The 23,562-nt window shown below is 41.6% G+C and overlaps 1 protein-coding gene across 1 annotated transcript; it reads right to left on the reverse strand.

Annotated features, from left to right (window-relative positions):
- Positions 1-359: 359 nt before the first annotated feature.
- LOC117759753 (ceramide synthase 2-like) lies at positions 360-15,758 on the reverse strand. Its single transcript, XM_034582097.1, has 11 exons — positions 15,650-15,758; positions 14,214-14,390; positions 10,678-10,795; positions 7,965-8,083; positions 7,502-7,559; positions 7,180-7,230; positions 5,493-5,585; positions 4,649-4,777; positions 3,195-3,301; positions 2,324-2,480; positions 360-2,240 (listed from the first exon to the last, which is right to left on the reverse strand). The coding sequence occupies exons 2-11, from the start codon at positions 14,387-14,389 to the stop codon at positions 2,040-2,042; spliced, it is 1,209 nt and encodes a 402-aa protein (XP_034437988.1). The 5' UTR covers position 14,390; positions 15,650-15,758; the 3' UTR covers positions 360-2,039.
- Positions 15,759-23,562: the final 7,804 nt, after the last annotated feature.

The raw sequence follows: 23,562 nt of genomic DNA on the forward strand, positions 1-23,562 counted from the left end.
TCTACATGTTTATTTCCCCAGACTCACATGATGTCACTGTGACCTTTGACCCCTGAAATCAAATCAGTTTCATTTTATGTTCAAGAGGCCAAAAACATGGTTTGTGAGGCCACTGAGACCTTGTGCTCTGATCTTTGAACACCCAAATCTACTCGGTTAATCCTCGAGTCTAAGGGAACATTTGTGCAGAATTTTATATATTTCTTATGATAACAATTTCATGAGGAAAAATAGAAGTAATTCTATCTGGGCATACTTGAGGTACAAGAGTGGGACGGACAGAGAACCCCAAAACATAATCAAATAAAAACAAATATGGACTGAAAAAAAAGATATTCAAGATAACATAAAGGGACCAGTTCTTATTTCTTCAATATAATTTATTAAAACTTTCCACAGATCAATAGAGCATCCTTGTACACTCATAAGAGAACAGTCAAATGTAACTCAAAAGATGGAAACATGACATATCTCCTCACATTTTCTGGTTATGCACTTTATATTTCTCTCTGTAATAAATATTAGTATCTTTGTGGCATCACAGGTGTGTCATTCAGTGGATCAGCCCTTTAGTTTTTGGTAGTGGATGACAAACTGTGTACGAGCAGAGCAGTGAATTGATAACCTGGAGCCAAACAACATTACATACATATTATATAACATGACTGATGTCAGCTCGTTGTTCCAGTGTGTTGGATAAGTAAAACCAAGCAATTTCCCGTTTCCAGTACAGTGTTAGTGTCTGTCTAGTCGTATCAAAACAAGCTTTCATAAAAACAACAAAATCTTTACATTTGAACAAAGCTTTCCTTCATCTGAGACTTTGACTATTTGACCTTTGGAGACAACTTCACCACCTAAAATATCTAACATTTCCCTCATGTCTTTCTAATGCCCATATAGTCTTTATCATGGCTTAACCAGGTGTCACCACCAGCTCAGTAACATTGAAACCAGTCCCAGTAAGGCCTGGTCCATGTGTTTGTCCAGTAAACGTAATCCTACCAACACACAGAGCGTCATATATCGAGTGCTCGTCACAGAACAGTGTAAAAACAGCAGCCAAGGCATCTATGAGAATTCATGGTGCCACGCACGCACGCACGCACGCACGCACGCACGCACACACACGCACACACACACACACACACACACACACATACACCTGATTTAAGTACTTTTTTCCCAAAGGCATCATTTTGAGACATGGGGGAGTGCCATCTCTACTAAGATATGTTCTTCTTTGTGCAAAAGGGGGCGCCACATCTCTTCTAAAATCTATCTTCAACATAACAGGCTAAATCCACAGAGCAAGTCAAACCATGCCATTACAAATATTTTTTTTTTTATTCCTAAAGAACTTTTATGGATTCCGCCACAGATTAAAACAAAATAAAAATCTGTTGGGTAAATGGTTCATAAAAATATTCTATTAAGTGGTTTGTCGACTTTTACTACAATCAATGTTTTTAACAGCCTCAGTACAATCAACCATAATGTGCATGTGAATGCTGGGAGAGTGCAGTACTACCTCATTCTAGCTTTAATTTAAAACACATTATAACATATATTAGATAACAGCTGCATTTAGTATAAAATATTCAGTTTCTCTTGTTGAACAAAGAAAGGATAAATGAATCAGAGTTTCTACACTTAGGTATTTACAAACAAGTTGATTTCCTTCAATGAAAACAAACAACCTAAATACAAAATCTGGAAAAACAACACTTATGAGTAGACGTAAAATAAATTTTTACTCTCTCCTTGTCTTGCCAATTTAAAATAGTCAGGGTGAGAGACATGATGGGGTGTCTTCCTTAGATTTACAATCATCGGTGCTTCTTTGCCCTCTTTATTTTTTGAAGATAAATAGGATGCAGACCTACCCTGACCTGAAATCTTCAATGGACCTTGTTATGTGTTCACAAGCCACGTGTGTGTATCATACATCACAAACAAGTTCATTTCCAATCAGCGATGGGTGAAACAACTGTTTATCCAGTGAGGCTTGGTGGACAAGGAGGAGGGGGGGTTCTCCACTATCTGGCTTTAGGCAGTCTGCTGTTTATATTCCTCTGGTGGGTCAGGTTGTTCAGGACACAGTTGTTCGCCAGTGATGCCAGTTTGGAGTTGATGGCACCCTTCCTTTGCTCCCAGCTGCATTCGTCTCCCTCTTCCTCATGCTCCTCCTCTTCATCCTCCACTTCGCTCTCTTCATCGCTGCGTACATCTCGCTCCACCTTTGCAGAAAAATAACGGATGATGAACGATTTTGTAATCCCACGCCCCATAAGGTGCTGTTTTAACAACGTGCTCCTCTTACCTTGCCCGAGAACACAAACTTATAGACCATGCGCAGGATGAGATACGCCCAGAAGACGTGCAGGGCTTGCAGCACTAACAGCAGAGCATTGAAGAAATAATAACCGAAGAAGGGCTGGAAGAATTCTGAAGACACCACCAGGGTTGTGTGGACCACTCTGTACAACAGAAACAATGATAGAACAGTCAGCTTTGACCTCAGTGTAGTTCCATACTTGAGAAGTTGAGAGCATTTCGACCTCCGACGTTCTGTTTCTCGAATGACCAAATAAACTCTTTGTAAACCAGTGACGTGAAGTTGGTGGGAGAAAGAGAGAGAAGATGCATGTTGGAAATATGAGACACACTTTGGTGATGATCCAGAACAAAGGAGCAGATCCACAGTTAAGTGCAGACTGCAGAGACGACAAAAAACATGTTTTAAAAACGTGATGGTGGATGATGGAGCACAACATTTTTTAGCTGTGGTCATTTTAAACCAGATATTTAACCAAATGACCACAGCATAAACAGTTTGGCAAGTTTGAGGTAATGTGTGATATGACTTGTTTGACGCAGCAAATTCCAACACAGGGTAACATGAATCCAACTCCAAATCTAAAAGAATTTGCACCAATACAATTTCGTAAAAACATAAACATATATAATCAACATTTTGATCAATCAAACATCTCTGACCATGATACACACCGAGGGGGACATGTGACAGAGGACAAACCAACTCGTCAGTGCCCTCTGGTGGACTTACCATGTAATTTCTCCTGTAAATGACCTCAAAACCTAGTTGAATATTTCTGCAAAAATAATTATACTCTGATTCCAACGTAACTGCAATAAGCTGAAATCAGCTGACGTACAGTGAAATGTCCCACCTGCTAGGAAACACCACGAGCCTCGTGACAAGGAAGACGAGAGCGAAGACGACAAACAGAGAGTCACACGTCCTCGTCCAACCGGCATAGTGAAACATCTTAGCAGACTTGTGTATGAAAAAGAAAGATAAAGTTCTTGTTAAGAATTACTAATCACAGAAAATGTGACTACATACTGTATTGATAGTTTAAATCTATTTCAAGCAGGAATGTTTCGAGGGACTCTGGGGGCCCCAGGCAAAGGGGACCTGGGGGGGGGGCATGTGTTACCAAACCCCATAATTCCAATCTTCAAACAATTCAGATCGTACTTTACATACAAGGACATCATACACTCACACTGTAGACGTTCTAGTCTTCAACCACAACTCTTAAATTACAAAGCACCTGTTCATGGCCGATCATAGAATTTAAGAGGGTTCTTCCCCGTTGTGACGCCCCTGATTTTAAGCACAATCCACAATCATCTCTACATATAACAAACACAATAATTATTGATGCTGTTTCCCGAGCAGTTTACAGAGAGTGGGCAACAAAAGAGTCCAGTGGTGGTTCTACAACCTTTTAGCTGCAGGATAATCTCGCTGTCTGTCTCCAGTACCTACCCTGAGAATTCAATCAGTCTGGATTTGTGATAATTTAGGCATTTCCTCCACTATTTAAATGTTCAAATGTTTAATTTAATAATTAAAGCAATGGAACAGTTTATATTCTAAATATGAAACGTACAACTCAAGCCTGAGGTGAAAGCGTTAGTAGCAACAAAAGCAATAAATTAAATTTAAAGCTTTTCTGCCGATTTCTGAAGCTTATCATCTGAATGTGTGAATTATAAAATCAGATGGGTTGAAAATACTTTCAAAGGCCACAGTGGGATTTATTAAAACTTTATTCAAAATATTAAGGTTTAGAAATCCACATTATTGTCCCTTTATGACTTATCAGACGCCAGACGACACCCAGTCACATCTGTGCTCACATAACGAGCTCCACATATTTCCTCAGCTCTGAGATAATACTGACAAACTTGGTTTTTCAGATGTTATCAGTGAAATGTGACACCCAAGACAATCACTGTCATAAAACCAAGGAACAATGGGCCTGTTGTATCAGCGGGCGACGAGGAGGTAAGAATTATTTTACAGCTAAAGGGTATTTTAAGCACAGACCCTAATGCTTTTCTGTGGGTTATACCAGACACAGGGGTGTAATGAGTAGAGTTGTAAAAGAAAGAAAACCTCCGCAATAAACACACAAGAGCTGTTTTCAAGTCAAGTTCCCTTTCTGAAATGTCAAAGCCTTGCACATTTCAATTTATTCTAATGAAGTACAGTATTTCCTCCTTCCTTTTCCTCCAACTTATAAAGTACACATTTATGCAATGGTCCACCACTAATAGATGCCAATGGAAAGAGGGAGGGGCAGGGTGTAAAAGCTGCATCATGGTGTTTTACCTCGAGCAGGAAGTCAGAGGAGTCGTGCACCAGCATCACCAGAGTGCCAACCCTCACATAGTTGGCACAGTAGGAGAAACCAATGAGGAATATGGTGGCGATGTGATGAATGACCTGCTCCTTGAAATCCTGGAACACACACGGGAACACACACATCACACAGCATGAGAGAGAAGCACAGGAGTCGAACCACGACTTCAGCAGCTCGACATCTTGTTGCTCTGATGGAGCAAAGTCAGATTTACATGTGATCTGCAGTCATTTGCTTACTTGTTGTAAAAGGTCAGATATCTCTGAGCAGCAGCTTCGAGTCTCTCACATAAAACTGACTGACCAGAACCGAATGTCAAGCCTAAAGGAATAGGTTTCACCCATTATAGACTGATATTATTTATCAAAACACCTCTGGCTCTCATCTGAAGCCCATGAAACTCCTCCTCAGTTTACAATACACCATGTCTATTATATATATATATATATTATATATGTATAATGTTATCCAATATGTGCAATAATTCTCATGTCTGTTTACGTCTTATTTATCTGTAATTGCATTCAGTTCATGTCTGTTTGTAAGTTTATCTTTTTATTCCGTGACATATTATCATTACTGTTCTTCATATTAGCTTTTATACATACTTAGGAAACTATAATTTAAAAATCACACTATGAGCTGGATGCAATGTAATTGAAGGACAAACAAGTGAAAACTTGAATCTTGTGCCCATATAGAACTCACCACTGTTTTGTGTTTGAATCACATAATTCTGAATTCCCAGAACTTCCAGAGAAATAATACGAAGATGTGTGTGTGTTTGTGCATGATTTTGAAAATCACACTCACTTTTCGCTTGACGTCCACAGAGACGCACATCAGCAGCGACAAATAAAAACCCATTTCCAGGATGTAATACCAGTAATGAGCCTCGGCCACGGGCTGAAAAACGAGAGGAAGAGAGAATCAATGAGTCAGAGTGGCTATGTGGCTGCAACAAAAGCATTTCCAACATCTGTGTCGCCTCAGGAAAACCCATTGTGGATGTTTCCTGGAGCTTTTGCGCAGCAGAACTGTCTCACTGCATTTTGTGAGAGCTAAAAGAATGGAATGAACTGACATTGGAACTGATTTTGGCCCCTTCAACATGCACAGTTCAGTGTTTCCAAAGCTCTGGATGGTCATATAAAAAAAAAACACCTAAACATTCCTATAGAGACTTAAACAAAACAGTTTAACAGCTAAATTTGTCAGTGTTTTGATTCAGAGAAAGTGGTGGTGTGCTATCTCAAATCCAAACACCTCTTGCAGAGCACAGAGCACTCAGTCTGCAGCAACACAATGACAGGAAGCCGACTGAGGCATTTAACCCCCGAAAACACATCCTTCTTTTCTCTGTCAGAGACCACAGTGCTCAGAAAAGGAAAAAAAGGTCAGCAGCAGAATGGCCTGCAGGAGCTGCAATCAGTCAAACAGCAGATAGAGAGATATGTGGCTTTGCACTTTTCCTTTCTACTGTTTTTTTCTTTTTCCGTTTGTGGTCATGACCCCTCTAGAGAGGGCTGGGCTCCCCTGAGGAAGGCTAACCTGCAGGCATACCTAACTGTCATCAGCGCGGAGATATAAGTTGTGGGGAAAACATCTAGAAACACAGAAGCATTCGGGCCGACTGTAAAGAAAGTGAAAGGAATGGAGAATGGAGAGTGTTAGTGGGTGAATGGAGAGCTCTCACTAATCTGTGATAGAAATCAAAATCTGCTGCGGACAAATCCTTTCACAGAGACTCAAGACTTTGTGATGTTGGTTCACACCCAGCTATTGTTTGTTCTGCTTACTTTTTGTTAGCGTTAGTGTTGAGATGGAATTTTCACAAAACTTGGTTGACACATGTTTCAAGAAAGAACCCATTCAAGTTTAAAGGGAGGATCCAGGATATATTTTTCACTTGCTTTAACATTGCGAAGTGGCCGACATTTTCGCCAATATCCAAGGGAATAATTCATTGATCTTGATGATTAAAATCAGGCTTGTTTAGGGAACTGATATCTATGAGTATGTGCAACATCCTGAGGCCTAATTGAGTTTAAGGGGACTGTTGGGCCTTGGCGGAGGTGTGTGCTCTATTTAGTTCCATTCTAGTTGAGTCAGTCTATTAACATCCGAGAAGTGGTGAAAGGTGCCCATTACGAGTTTGAGGAGTCCAAGTCCAGTTTTGTCTGACCAACAAAGATTACATTTTTAATCAAATAAAGTGAAGAAAACGATCAAAACCTCACATTTGAGAAGCAAGGAAACGTTTTGACATTTTTGCTTGATCATTTTTCTAAACTGTTGATTCATTTTCTGTTGAACACATCTAACTAATCTAAATGATGCAATTCAGTTCTGTTGTAAACAAATTCCAGACCAGAATATCCGTGTCTAACTGACTCTAATTGATGTCATTCACACAAGTCCCCTTCAACTGACATCATTTGGTTACCAAACTTGTTTTTCACAGAAACGTTCCCCTCAGATCCCAGTGCTTCCTGCTCACCTGTTTGGGATATCCCCTCCAACACTCTCTGTGATCCCACAGCCACGCACTCTGAAGAATCGAGGAAACAATTATTCAGTTGTAGCGTGGACATGATTTAAACCTCATGAGGAAACAGAAGGTCATTCACAATGTACATACAGGTTTAGGATAATGAAACACTTACATGTAGAGTATATATATAAAACACTAAATCCATCACACTCACACCCAACAACAACATCCTCACATTTATATTCATAGACATTGAATAAATTGTTCACAAGTGTAATTCAGGACAAGAACATGTGTGAGATGAGAAGCAGGTGACCAACAGACTTACATTAATTAAAGAGGCGAGCCCAGCGGTGAATGCAACCAGGTAGAAGACGAACCGCCAACTGCAGAGATAAACATGAACGTGTTAGAGACCGAAAATAATCATTAACGAATAGATACAAATAGATACAAAATATTAGTTGATCATACATATAAATTTAATATAATGTGAAAATTGGCCTCAGTTTTAAAAGCATATATGACTCAAAAGAATATAAAGAAAACTTAGCAGCAGCAACAGTTTGAAGCTTAACATCTGAAACAGGAGGTGATCCAACTTCAGAAAGTTTCCTTTGCACAAATGACTAACTTCCTGCTGTTTGTTTGTGACACTATCTACACAATAAGAGTTTGAATGTTGTGATGTTCGTCTCTGCTACAAACCCACTCGGTGAACCCTTTCCAAAACATTGAACCCACAACAGCTTTAGTCTGTTTCATTTATTTGTTTAGGTAAAGAAACTCACGAGGCCTCGCAGAACTTTTTGGTGTTGCTGGGTCGATCCTGGTTCCGTCTGTGTCTGAACCACGTCTGTATTTTTCTCTGAGAGAGGCCACACTGCTTCCCCAGACTCAGCAGCTCACTCTGAGCACACACACAAACACACACACATGGTTACACGTCAGGCGTGGGTTCAGGGTGAATTTAGCACTTTTTTCACATGTTCATACTGATTCAAGACTCTGCAAAGCTGCGAGCTGTCCTCTCACTGTCTGAGATGCAGTATTTCACATTTGATTTATCACTGGCCTGAGCAACATGCTGATCCCTCTGTCAGTTGTGTTTCATCGCAGGAAAATTCAGATCCTACAAGCTGCACATTGTACAACGTCTACATGGACGATTCCTACGATGTTACATGTGCTTAATCAAACAACAATTTGTTCTGACCTGATGAGCCTGTAACCAGACGACTGTTTATCTGACGCTGTCTGCTTTCCCTTTCTGCAACCAGATACTTTTCAAAGTGTTGTGTTACCTTGTCCTGAACAAAGAGTGTGTTGTTCAGAGTTCAGTCAGACAACTCACGTTCAAATGGTTATAGCAACAGTAGAACAGGTTTAGTGTTTGACGTCGAGGCTCTGACTTAATCACTCCCCCAGATATAATAACATAGATATGATGGGAGTAAATACTTGTAACCCCCCGTGGGAGCCTACAGGTGGATGCTGGGGTGGTGGAGGGGCTGGAGCAACTGAGAGCAATGCTGACGCAGCAGCGAGGGCAAGAAAAGAGAGTGATGGGAAATTTTCTCTGCTTAATTAGACCGCCTAATAAGGTGGGTGTGTATTATAGATGGTTGTGGAGAGTGAGGTATGTCACATGATGTATGTCACATGATTGGAGCAGCGCAGCTCGAGCCGCCTGAACCAGCTCGCAGGCGTCGCTCCATTTAAGGCAAAACAACAAACATATTTTCATTTTGCTGCATTTGCTATGTGTGGTGGAGAGCGGCTCAGGCCACAATTTTCTGTCCCAACTCGTCCGAGCCTGAGAGAAAACTAACCGGACCCGACCTGAACCCGACCTGAACCCGACCTGAAACCGACCTGAACCCGACCTGAACCCGACCTGAAACCAACCTGAAACCGACCTGAACCCGACCTGAACCCGACCTGAAACCGACCTGAACCTGACCTGAACCCGACCTGAACCCGACCTGAACCCGACCTGAAACCAACCTGAAACCGACCTGAACCCGACCTGAACCCGACCTGAAACCGACCTGAACCCGACCTGAACCCGACCTGAACCCGACCTGAACCCGACCTGAAACCAACCTGAAACCGACCTGAACCCGACCTGAACCCGACCTGAAACCGACCTGAACCTGACCTGAACCCGACCTGAAACCGACCTGAACCCAACAGGCATTCATTTTTTTTTTGTGTGTGCAAACCCGTCCCTGAAATCTTCCCTGATTACAGGAACGTGCAGTTTAAAAAATAAAAGTAGATAGCCCATCCAACGTAACCAAGCCAGACCCAAACCAGGATTTCATTCCAAAGTTTTTGTCCTAGCCCTACCTGACCGACAAGTCTCAATGGTCTCGGGTCGGGTATCCGATTTCCTGTGTTTGTGACCTGACATTAACATGGAGCAACAAAAGAATCACACGTGAGCTGCTGCGAGTTGAGGAAGATTTGGAAATAAGTCAGCAAACACAAAAAACGGAAAGTGTGCACACATGCATGTGAATAAACACATATGCATGCACACAGAGCCACTACACTGAGCTGTTCTCATGGAGCTGTGGATTTTCACTTGACATATCAAGTCACATCTTGTCGTGACAGGAGCAAAAGCCTGCTTGTCCTCGCAGAGACATCAGTGTCACAACGTCAAACGAAGGGTGGAACCTAAAAACTTCTGTTACTTGTGCACACCTGTTTACCGGTAAAAGGAAAGGAGGAAAAAATATCTGTATAAGACAAAACTGCAATAATCTTTTAATTATTTTTCCCGATGCAGAGGCTCATTTACTTTTCTCGTTAGCAGCTTCAAAGGAGGAAACGGTGACATTAGAAAGTGACACAGTAAACACACCTTACACAACTCATCCAAACTTCCTGTGTTGAATAATCATTTTACCTTCGTAACACTTCTTCCACTTATCTACCTCAGCGTGACTCATGAATTTACTGAAGCTCAGTGGGGACTTCCTTCTCTTTTCAAAAGGATCTTATAGGTTTAGTCTTATAGTTACATTACAATTCTCCACTCTTCTTATTGTTTTGACTAATGATTTCTATTTGTGATTTTCTACTGCTTTAAGAATTACTACAGAATTTATCTATATTTGTCTAACTCTAATAATTTTGGTTTTGAAAATAATGACGACAAAAATGTCAATTCTATTGTCTTTTTAAGAGTATTACACGTCAAAAATATGCAGAGGAGGTTGTTTGGACAAAAATGTAAAGTACCTAGTACTTACATGTAAAGTACTTACATGTAGCCCCCAGCAAGATTGGGCTGCCTGTCTTTAGTCTAAGAGGCTAATTTGGGGAAAAAACATCTGAAAGGCATTTGCTGCTACTTGTAATGTTTATTCACGTGTTTGCAAGATCTTAATCACAGGTGCTGGTCGGAAAGCGGGTGTTGGAAATTACTGCTGTGAGACAAGAGGGATTTTCCGTCATCAGCAAAAGACGGGAAGGAGGAAGAAAAATACAAACTTGCGATGGCTGCCGACTGTTCTGTTTGTAGAAGGTCTCCAGCTTTGGGATGGAAGCGGCTCGGATCCGAATCTGATCCTTCACGTCTAAAACTCTGCTGAACGGGACGGCGACGAGCCTGAGAGGAGAGAGAGCAGGAGAGAGAAGAAAATGAATTTTCTACGTTAACAACCAATCTTTTTCTGATAGATTATAGAATTAGTGCGAGGTGACATCAACAGCTGTCCAGTGTGATGTTATCACAGTACAATGCACAGTAATGACAACAAGACAGCTCATTATTCTGCTGCCGACAGCCCGTGGAGTCGCTCCTATGGGACACACTGCGACATTGGGCCAGGCAGCCTTTGTCATTAAGTGATATGGCATCAAGAGACATTTGATCTGCATGTGTGTGAGTGTATAAGTACCGGTGAGATGTCTTGATCTCTGTGTGTGTGTGTGTGTGTGTGTGTGTGTGTGTGTGTGCATGATCACGTGTGTACAGTAACTTTATCTCAGATAATCTCCCTGAAGTCAGCAGGGAGGGGGGAGACCAGAGAGAAGGAGAAGGTCAGGACAGCTTTGACTGAGACAAACACAGTCTCAGGTTACAACATCATATAACACACGCACACACACACACACACACACACACACACACACACACACACACACACACACACACACACACACACACACACACACACACACACACACTAAACAGCTGTGGCCTGGGACGATGAAATGAAGACACACCTTTGCACTTTCCTGCCGACTGACTGCTCCTCAGACATAAGCAACATCACAAAAATCCAACGTCCACCACAACAGCAAAATACACAGATGCCCAACTCGGCAACACACATGATATTTAACATATGGTATTATAGACTCCTGCACACCTGCTGTCTGCAAGTAATACATATGAAGCATTGCGTTAGTTCACAAGCTGTCAGCTACTGATAGGTTTATAGTTGCTTGTCAGTCACTAACCAATCACAGCCCATTCTCTCAACAAAGCGGTCCCTTTAAATATGACCTCCTCCTCACTGATCCCTGCTCAGCTACACTGCCACTCACGCCCTGCTGCCGGCAACTTGCCTCCACCACCCCAGCCTCCTCCTTTCAGCACTTACCATCAAACATGGTTGTGGTAAATGGTATTCATCTTGAACAAATGTATCTGGCCTGCCATGCCCACTGGGGGGTTTTGCACATGTTCCCTGTTTTATCTAAGCATGCTGCTTGGCTAATCCAGGGAACATCCAAAGAATGGAGCATAGCTGTATTCCCATTTGTGCAATAAATGGTTAAATCATGACCAAGGGTTCCTGACTGAACTAATGTTACCACTCCAACGAGTAAACGGGCGACATGAAAATCAGCTTTAAACCAAACAGTAGCACTAATCTTTCAGCCAAACATAGCTCACGTAGTTTTAACAGATAGAGCTGATAAGGGGACAGCTTGCAAAAACAAGTCTATCATTCCATCCATCACATGCTCATGCACATTGTCTCCATCATTCACGATTCCTGTCCACTTACCAGCAGAACAAGTTACTGTAAATGTACAGGTATGCCGACTCTAAGGTTGGGTCTTACAGCTTTACAGGCATGAGCTTACACTACTACTTGTTTTTAATGCATAAGCATATGATTTGTGTCAATAATGATGACTAATTTCTGACTTGTTTGTGGTAATTGCTTCCAATATAATGGGATTCTGAATTTTTTTATAACATGAGTAAATTATCATTATGTTGGGGGTTCAATATATCTGATTTATTTTCCAGTTCAATAACATCCCACAATCTTTTTTTTATACACTGGTGCAGGAAAGTGATAAAGGTGTAAACAAATGATCACATATCTGAAAACCTCCTTTATGTGCTCAGGTGAATCAAGTTGTTCCTGGAAATGTGCATCACCCAAGTATGCAAGGGCTGCACTTACATATTATTGCCCATCAGAATATAATCCCCAAGGTGACTTTATAAAATGTTGTAAATCTTTCTGACCAACAGTCAAAAATGCAGTTCATCGTGTAAGACCAAGAATAGCACCAAATTATTGCATTTGAGACTTGGAAGGTGCCATATATATATTGTTAAAAAAAATCAACAAATGCACAAAATAGATAGAAAAACACAAAAAAAATCTAAAATATATGAAGGTTGAATAAATTAATATTCTTTTTATCTTTGCAGCCTTAAATGCTATTAATTACTTTTACCAAGCTACTCCACAAATATTCAGAAACCAATCACATCATTCTGTCCTGCCTGTCGTCACCATCTCCTGCAGAGGATACGGTTGAATTCCCTCTTGTCGTCACCACAGTCTCTCGATGCTTCAGGAGCAGGATTCTCATAAAAGCACAACTGGGGATTCACATTAGCCTTTTCCCATCTGACTTTATACCTCGTGACTTCTGGTGGTAGTTTGAACTATAAAAGGCTGCAGAGGCTGTTGTTTTATCAGTTGGCCTCCGACATTAAAAAGCTAAATTTAACCTTATCTCAGCACATCAGCCACATATCACAGTAGCTATCCTCCTTTTCCTCAAAAGCCACACACACATTTTTTATCTGCTCAGTACAGTCCAATCCCTCTGGGAGGAGAAAGGGTTTTCACACTGTCAGCAGTTAAAACTGTCTACTCATGATGCCGGTCTCCTGCTGCAAGTCTGATCTGCAGCCTCCATGTACTCTGAGGACTAATGAAGAGGAGAGGAGTCATTATCCTGAGCCACACAAGCAGTTTTACAAGCAGCAAGCCAGCCAGTCAGTAAAACAACATGAGATTAAATCAGAGGAAATGACTGTTTAAAAATGTTTTCTTTCACGTGGCAACAGATCCAAATAGCAGCATCATACTTGACTCCAACTGACTCTTATAAAACTGTAACACTTCATTTCAAGCTTGCAGGCCTATCACAAATAAGACCTGCACAGAACTCTGGATTATCTCAACAAATTATCTGAAGGGGCTGCATGTGAGAATGCAAATGTCTAAGTAAGTTGCAGAGGACATTCTCTGGAGTTTCTCCTGCCAGCCCCCGAATAAGAAATCTGTATAATGTCAGATTGAGCCCATGTGAGAATACAGCAGGAGATTATCCTGAGGATTCACTGCGAGCAAGTGGGCACACTGATGGTGTTTCTAACACGCAAGGGACGAAAAAGTGCAAAACATGTACAAAGATGTCAACAGGGGAATTCAAGAGCTTTTGGTGATAAGAGCCGACGCCAGAGTCAATGCTGTAAACACACACAAGTGATTTCCACGGTCCTTCCTCCTGCATGCTGCACCATCGCTCACCTGAACGCTCCAGAGATTTCTGTATTGTTGTGAACACATCTGTAAACTCCGGAGAAAGTCTTGACCCCCTTGTGGACATTATCCCTAGTTCATGTCTGAAAACGGCTATATTCACAAATTGATGCTCCAGTAAATGGGGCATAGCACACGTCAAAATTTATGAAAACAATTAGGAAGTGAGATTAAGTTGTGATTTCGTGGTCCAGCCGAGATCAGGCAGGAGTCTCTCACCTCTCAAAGACATATCTGAGGGCTATGAAGGCGAGGGCCAGAGGCAAGGTGTAGATGAGATCCCTGGGTAGAGGAAAGCGTCCGTCTTCCTCCTTCATCTTAATGTCCCGCCAGCGGATACCAGGAGGAAGCCAGTACTTCTCCTGCCACAGCCACTCGTTTAACAGGGCCTCCATTCTGAGGAGAGGAGAGGAGAGGAGAGGAGAGGAGAGGAGGAGAACAGTGTTTTGTGTGACTGTTTGCTGGACTCCCTCAATGCCATAAGCTCCTGAAACATTGATGCCTTATTCATATTTATGCCAAACATAAGCTGAAACTTTTAAGATTAGAAATTAAAGATGAAATATTAGAGGGAATGAAGCTGGGTCTTGTTCACACATTCATCAGCAGGTTAATATCTTTATCTTGATTGTTGGTCTGTAAAATATCAGAAAAGAAGTGAAATTAAATTCTAATTTCCCACAGACCAAGGTTATAAAGTAATAATAATAGTATGTGACTGTGGGAAACAGAGGCTCTGCATGCTACACATGTTTTGCTTTGCTTGGAAAAATGAGAGAAACAATGAATTGCTTATTTTCTGTCAATTAACTAATTGATTGGAACTTGGGCTCTGGATCACATACAGTTATTAGTTTGCGAGGCATGGAAACAAACACAGTGGGTCCATGATTCTCTACATGTATCCCAACAAATACACAATAACTCAGCAATGCATGCATGCAAGGAGTACTTCACACACACACAGGTTTGTCCAGCTATGGTTATAAGGACTTTGCATTGACATGGACAGCCAAACCAAAACCTTAACCTTAACCATGACCAATTCATACCTAACTCTAACCCTAACCTAACCACAAATTACCTGAGAAGTTAAGTTTTGCCTCAGCTGGACCGAGGTTTGGTCCCCACGAGGTCCACTGGTCCCGACAAGGTCAGTGTTTATCAACAAAAAAGGTAACAGAAATGAGAGCGCGCAGAAACACACGCGCGGGCACACACACACATACATACACAGTCGTGTCTTGACAACTTCAGGGGACATTAAATTGACATACATAATTAACCAGTTATTTGCCTAACTCTTGCCTAACCCTTTCACTGGGTCCCCACAAGATGATTAATACCTGGACCACACACACACACACACACACATACACACACGCCTGGTTGTACACCATAATAACAATATGTCAGATCCTCCACGAAACCGCAAAACAAACAAACAAACATCATGGGGTTCACAGTGAGACGCCCCCACACACATACAAACACACTGCAACAAACAAACGAGGCTACACAGAAAGCGCAGTGAGGAATTCCTCCTTCACATCCTGATGAACAACCTCAACAACACCGTGGACCCACACGGATCTATAGAACGTGTCAGAGAGCAGAGAGGAGCCTCCACTGAAGAAGTGCGACGTTGCGGTTACCTGTCTGCGCTCCTCTGATGGTGATGAAGATGATGACGGTGAGGGGGCTGTGCAGCGTTCAGGGGAAACACATGAGAGGAGGAGGAGGAGGAGGAGGAGGAGGAGGAGCGTGTTTGACGCAACCAGCTCCTGCTGTTGCTGAGGGGCGGTGACAGAGAGAGGGGGGGGGGGGGGGGGGGGGGGGGAGGGGGGGGGGTGGTGGAGATCATCATCATTATCACCACCACCACCATCATCCTCATCATCATCACCATCATCACCACCACCACCACCATCATCATCATCATCATCATCATCATCATCATCACCACCATCATCATCATCACCATCATCACCGTCACCACCATCATCCTCATCATCATCACCATCATCACCATCATCACCACCACCATCATCATCATCATCATCATCATCATCATCATCATCATCACCACCATCATCATCATCACCATCATCACCACCACCACCACCACCACCACCACCACCATCATCATCATCATCATCAACATCATCATCACCACCACCTATATCATCATCATCATCACCACTACCACAATCATCATCATCATCATCATCATCATCATCATCATCATCATCACTACAATATGGGTTTTATGTATATTATATGACATATTCTCATATATATAACACCTACTATGATGATATTATAAATGTGACAACATGCTTTTCATTTACATCCTGCTGCTGTTACACTGTAAAACAAGCACTGCTGGACTTTACATTATCTTACTCAGGTATAATGTGTACTAATCTTTTTCTATCTGTGCCATTTCAATTTCATGTATGAGCAATTCTTTCACTCCATATATATTCTGTTTAAATGACATGTATAATTTTCCTTTTTTTAAATGTAATGCTTCAGAAAGACATGCAGTATGGAAATATTTCACTGATATCATTTATCAATCAATGGTCACGTAAAAAAGCTGATTCGATTTATATAGGTCTAATGTACGTGTTAATGTTATATCAAAATTAATATATTAAAGTTCAAGATTCGACGAAATCGATCAAAACTTTTTAGCGGAGGTATAGTTTTTCTGTCTGGAGTTCTCAAAGTAGTGTGACAAGACCTGCTAGTGGTCAATTAGATGTGTGTAAAGCTGCAGTACGGTGGCCCTGAAGTGCAAATAAAACTACAGTTAAAAACTGGTTTTCAGAACTATGAGTACTCGTCTCTGTGACACCCTGATAAGACAGGCGTTAGGTGCCATGATGATACCATCTCTCAAATAATGGCAGGGAAATGTCCCTAAGCTGGGTGCGTTCTGTTATCGCTGCACAAGCCTGTTGTGTTTTTTACATGCCACAGCTAGTGATTGCCATGACCTCACTACTGCATAAAAGTGTATGTACACTAAAGTGCAGACACACACTCTTTTGCACATGCCTGACCCCTTTTTACTTCCATGTAGTTTTATCTGCGAGACATGATTATGATATTTAAACTGCAGGAGGAATGTGGACTGTCTGGAGTAGTAGAAGTTACTATAATCTGTCGATCAGGCTGGTAGAAAGTAAAAAAACACACACACATACTATGTAGAGAAAACAATAACACAGACTGAATATAATGAACATTCTACAATATTTTGTAAAATGCAAAAAATTTAAATCAGGGATGGATTGAAATGAGACCATGTGTTTTTATAGAGTGGTTTTCACATGGAAGCTGGTGTTGTTTTGTGTATGTGCCCAGACATGCCTCAGTGGGACTTGGTGTGTATGTGTGTGTGTGTGTGTATGAGTGCGTGTGTGTGCGTGTGTATGTTGGATAACTGCTGCATAATTGGTATAACGAGTGGAAAATTGGTTTTCAAACGAGTATGACGGCCAGTGAGTTCATTTCCTCTTTTGAAGCCAATCACAACAACTGATGCACAGATGCAGCACAACGGATAAGGTACTAAATATTAATCATTGCTGAACATACAGAACAGCACTTTGAATTTGTTCGACTTAAAGTCGTGTGTAAAAGTAGCCTGGTCTGCATTAATAAACATTTTATGGACATTTTCAGAAACTTGGATTCTCCGCTGCCCTTTTTTGTTCCCTGTGGAGTCTCAATGACCTACACAGCTGTATTCTGTTACCTTGTTCAGCTCTGCTCCCTTAAACCATCCTCTCCTCTCCGATAAAAGCTTGCCCTTACTTTCTACGACTGAATGCACTTTGTTCTCGGTGTGACCTGCAGTATGGTGTAGGTTAAGGTATGAAATTAAGTTGGCGGAGCTGTATCCTTGTATAAGCCAGCTACTGATCTGGCCAATACCCTGCGCCATGTTGCAGCCACGAGGGGGCTTCAGCATATGAAAATGATTTGCATAAAAAGTGAACATGCGCTCCAAATGTCATGGAAACCCATCTGTGAGACATTTCACTCAAAACTGCACATGTCAACCTGCTGGTGGCGCTGTAGAGGTAAAGTCCTGTCATGATGATTTATCCTCTGGGAGCCTTGAATGTCTGTTTTAGCAGTCCACAGTGGCCCATTCAGTTGTTGGCCAACTTTGCTGCTGCACACAGCCACTCTCCCTGCAGAGGATCCACCACTCACATCCAGCCAGGTCTCAATGGGGCTCTGAAGGCCATGAGTCGTAAGGACCGTGAAGGGTCTCAGGAGGCCCCTGGTTCTTAACTGTGTACCCCTCTGTCTGGGCCAACAATAACACAGGCGGTGAGGTGGGGAATGTGCACAGGAAACCAGTGCTTCACAGCAGCAGCAGCCATGGCGGCTCTGAGCCTGGCTGAGCTGAGCTGCTGAGGACCTGGCTGGAGCACAGTCACGTTTCAGCCAGGTCTGGGGCGGGGCGGGGCTCTAACCCTACACACACACATACTCTGAATTTTCCCACGGGACCCTGACTGCAGATTACAGTGCAGGAAAAAGCACACGTGCATAAATACCGAGACTCATGTCCCACTTTTACCCATTACCTGTTTCACCAGATGTACAAGGGCATAGATAGGCTTATATATTTGCATTCATATGTCTTTCATCGGATTTTCTCCATGTACACACACACACACACACACACACACACACACACACACACACACACACACACACACACACACACACACACACACACACACACACACACACACACACACAAACAGACACAAACACAGTCTCTCATCAGCACAAACTCTCGTGATCCCCTTCTTGTCCCTTGTCTCAGTGAGCCTTGACACTCCCTGTCATCCACTTCTTCCCTCTGCCAGGTGTTTTGTCGGCCCCCTGTGGCTGCCAACACAACACAGGCTCTGTTCTCATCCCCCTGTGGACGAATGCTGGGAAGCTCTCACATGCGCGCTCTCTGTCTCTGTTGCTCTATTAATTTCTCTCCTGGAGCATTCCTCGAGCTCTCGGCTGTTGTTTCTCATTCTTTTTGTCTGTTATTTTTGGCGTCAGTTGTCCCTCAGACCCCCAGAGTGAAGCCAGTTAACTTTCCAGCTGTAAGCTCAAAGACAACAGTGCGAGGCATCCGAGTCTTAACACACTCTCTGCCTGAGACAGGGCTAAGACAACAACTGGAGGCATACAGTGAAAACGGGGCTCCTGGGTTAAATGGAATTCTCCCTCATGGACAAGGTTTGACCTAATTCCAGCTAAAGGACCAAACTGTGATGCCACTTTCTTCCGACAGAGGGCGCCAGATATTGCAGCCTCCTCAGATAGCTAACTATGTGAATATCGTAATATAACAGTAGTGCCAGCAGTTGCTAGGAGCCTCCACACTCCACTTCTTTCCTGTTCTTCAGGCACATTATAGTCCCACACACTTCAAGTAATCAAGGAAATATTTACTAGCTATCTATTCAAAATATATGCATGTTATAGATTTTTACATTTCAACATTTCAATTTGATTTGCTCTCAGAGCGACAGATATAATAAGGGTGAGACACTGCACGGTATAAGATAGGAAAACTGATCTCAGTCTCACAGTACTCACTGTTCACACGTACATTAGACATCAACTTGTTCCCACAAGCACCAACTGTCTCACAAACTAAACCACTGACTTGAAGGATTTTCAGTGTTTGAGCTCTAACCTTTCACTGATGGAGCGATCACAACCTGTCCTGACACTGGAACTGAGGGCCGATCTTATATACTTTTTCTTTTCAAAATTTTGCATTTCATGGATCTTGATGAAAAAAATTGTAAATCAAATACTTAAAGGGGCTGATGTGTGTGAAATTTGGTTGACTTGGGTTGGGCAGAGGGGAGGTATATGCACTTTTGTGCCATTCTATTGTTTTCATTGGCATATGCTTGTATTTTACTGCACTGACATTTTGTGGAGGGGTGGGACAAGATCAAAGGAAGAAGCCATTACATTTTGGAGTGAATCCGGATAAACGGACAGATCCAGGAATATTTGGGGGGATTTCTTCAACACGGCCAGATAGGGCGTTAGCCTTATAGCAATTTTAGCAAAAAGCCGATGTCTTCATGTTTTTTGTAACTGGCAGAAAATACCACATCTTCCAAGTAGTTTTACACTAAGCCAAATTATTATCAGACCAAGATGAAATCTTTGCCGATAAAATTCTGCTGTGAAAGCAACTACAGATAGAAAGAACAGTTGCTGTAATAAAACAAGCAGCTGTATGCGTGTCTGCGTTGGGACGTGTGTTTGTGTGCTCGGTCAAAGGAACATTTCCATCCTTCAAGGCGGGACATGAAGAGGTAAACATCCTGAAGAGGAAGTTTGATTGTCAAGCACAAAGCCAGCTACAAAGCCTCTGTCACCCACCTGTTTACAGGCTTAATTAACAGGCAAACTCCAAGTCAGATGGAGGCTATGTCATCTGTCGTGTCAGGCCGGGGGTCAGCGCTTCATAGCTTCACCCCACAAGTATTTAAGAGACCCTGAGGTCATGAAACCTCCCACTAAACCAAACAGTGCTGAGTCATGGCGTCATTGGTCGGAAAGAATGGGGCACAGTTTCAGAAACTATTGTTCTTATGAACAGAGAAATTGAGTTAAAAAAAAACAAAGAGAAAAGACATTGTAAGTGGTTGAGGAAAACATGCTTCAGTTCAAAAAACGAGTGAAGCATGAAACCTGACGAAAAAATGTTAATGTTTTAACCACAAAAAAGACCAAAGAATCTTCATGTGATGGAAATGTCTTGAAAACCATATAACATTATTGATAACTCTATGAAAAGTAAGGAGAGGGAGGCTGTCTGCCCTTTATAGCCTATTCTTTCATTTTGCAACATTGTTTAATGTTCTAAATTTATTATTAGTTATTAGTCTTTAATGATTCATTGTTAATATCAATTCTTTAATTTAGCTATTTATAGTTCAGATGATCTTATTTGCTCAGTTTTTTATTATTAAAAAGATATATTTAATGTATTTGTATACGGTCAGAGGGTTGAGCCGGATTATTATTTTATACAAATAAATAACAGTAAATTAACTAATTGGATGTTATTTTGAATAGTGAATATTTGATGTTAAACCAAATATTGAATTAGAATTTTTATGTTTATTTCAAGTTTTTATATGTGGTTATTTTGTAGCCTATTATCATTTAATCACAGTTGATTGATTGTTTTTGAAAACATATAGTCACCAGATGCTTCGATGTTTTATATTCGAAGTGGAATAAACCTTTGATACCAAAAGGCACGTTTTTTCACAAATTAAAAAAGGTAGAAAAAAAAAAAGATTAAATATAGGTTATTAAACATACTGTAATCCACACTTGTATAAATAGCATTAGACTAAAATCAGTTCACATAAAAATGAGGTCATTATTTTGTTCTCAACATGCAGTAAAGAGGGTGTAATGTCCTTCACGCCCCTCTGGTCCAAAACCCTCCATTTGCAGATACTTACTGTTTGAGTGTGTGTGTTATTTATTTCAAGAAACATGAGTCACAGGTGTGTGAGGTTTTATTACATCATGACCAGTATCAGACACGATGAACAAAGCCAGACTGTTTCATCACAAACAATTTCAAATGGTACCATGTGACTCTATAAATATCCTCTGATATCATGTCATTTTCCTTGTGGTACAGGTCCCACTCAGGACCAGTTTGTGCTCAGTTAAATAAGACCTGAGTCAGGTTTACATGTTTGATATACGGATACTGGATACTGATTCTGAGGTGAGAACAGAGGAGCCACACCTTCATACCTAACCTGTACCTGGCCTTCAACCCAGCAGCCCTAACATTTCTGGAGAGAGAAACCAGGTGAAGCTGAGCAGTAAAATTACTGCGTTCAGCCATCGCCCCTTTTCCCAGCTAACGGTACACCTCCCTAATGACCGGCTATTATGTACAGCTGGCGTTCAGGTCAAAGGTCACAGGTATACAGGTCTGCTTCGTGGCATTCCTCAGCAGGGACTGCTGTCCTATTTCCTCAGCTACACTCGCTTCTGTCCCATGTTTTACGATTTGATTTGTTTGTGCTTCTCTTCTTTGAGTGAGATCTCGTGAAAACTGGAGAGCCTTGACTGACAGATTGAGATTTTCTTCAACAGAGTCGGTCAGTCCACTTTTCTTATTCACATTCCCACGGACATTATTAGAAGATAATGGAGGCTGAACACAATGAGACTGAATTTGTCTGGCTGGACATTATTCAGCTCGGTAAAAATGCAAACATAGCTCTTGCCTATACAGTGACATATGGTACATGCTCTCTTTTTAATTTTTCTCACCACTCAATTTTGAAGTTTATTCAACCTTCACTGAAGAGGTTATGTTGCCATTGGGTCGATAAAGAACCCATAAAAGTTTGGCTCAGATCTGGACAAAGGGTCGGATCCAGGATTTTTTAAAATAACTTTCTTTGACATTGTGACATTGCAGATTTCCCAGGGAGTAATGGATCTTGATGAAAGAAATATTTAGGGGAGAAGCCATATATACTACCAGTGTGTGCAATGAAGTGCCGGTTGATTGAAGTTTAGAAGACTGTTGGGCCTTGGCGGGGGTATGATTCATACTTTCATTATGAACAAAGCTCACAAAAAGGGCCTTTATCAGACTCATATTTTTTTCTGACTCCTCTATTCTGTCTGTGCAAACTCATGTGTTTTCTAACAAATCTTTAAAAACTCGAAAATGAATGAATCTTTTCTGAAAACATCACGTTTTTGACAGATGTTTCTAATAAATTTGTCTGGGACTATTTTCTGCCATGACATTGTCTCATAATATACAACAGTGGTCATAGTTATTGTAATTAAAGAACATACCATCTTGTGCCAGGATGTAGCTCACGGGTGTGTTTTTAATAATGTGAGACATCAGTGGCACATTGGATCATCGGCTATGCTTTGGCTTCGAAGGATCGGATCATTGTTGGTTCGGGTCTTTCCAAGGGATTTGCTGTCAGTAAGAAAATATACAGACTGCATTGGCAGAATAAGCCAGTCCTGTGTGTTCATGTGTTGCTTATATTGTTTAGGGCGATCACACTAGTATTTGGAAGCAAGAAAACCTCAAATCTGGACTCCAGAAAAAACCAAGACTTTAAAGCAAATGGAAACCATCACTGCTTGCCATGTTGCATTTGCACACATTGTTCCTTTTAGCGCTTATTCCCAGATGAGCTTCGTTTTGGGATTTGTCTGTGTCTTAATGTGAAAATGTGTTCTCATTCGCAGAAAATCTTCCCCCTGCTGCCCCAGATACCTTTACCTTCTTTACCCAGTCATTCTGTAACATGTCCTTCAACAGCTTGCACGGCTCCACACGTCATACTAACCACACAGGATAAATATTTAAATAGATACCACTATTTTAATACACTCCATGAACTCTGCTCGCTCTGTCTCGTGAGTCCGCCTTCATCCCCAGCTGCCCCTCAGCCTTGCCCCCTTCGCTTTACAGGCTGGGACGTGCACATCTGTC

Source organism: Hippoglossus hippoglossus, chromosome 4, assembly GCF_009819705.1.
Source record: "Hippoglossus hippoglossus isolate fHipHip1 chromosome 4, fHipHip1.pri, whole genome shotgun sequence".
Classification (NCBI taxonomy): Eukaryota; Metazoa; Chordata; class Actinopteri; order Pleuronectiformes; family Pleuronectidae; genus Hippoglossus; species Hippoglossus hippoglossus.

Excerpts from the sequence above, each read along its gene's own strand:
- LOC117759753 (XM_034582097.1), bottom strand. The coding sequence starts at position 14,389 with ATGGAGGCCCTGTTAAACGAGTGGCTGTGGCAGGAGAAGTACTGGCTT. Across the intron at positions 10,796-14,213 it reads CTCAGATATGTCTTTGAGAG|GCTCGTCGCCGTCCCGTTCA; the intron begins GTGAGAGACTCC and ends CTCTCCTCTCAG. Across the intron at positions 2,241-2,323 it reads AGTTTGTGTTCTCGGGCAAG|GTGGAGCGAGATGTACGCAG; the intron begins GTAAGAGGAGCA and ends TTTTCTGCAAAG.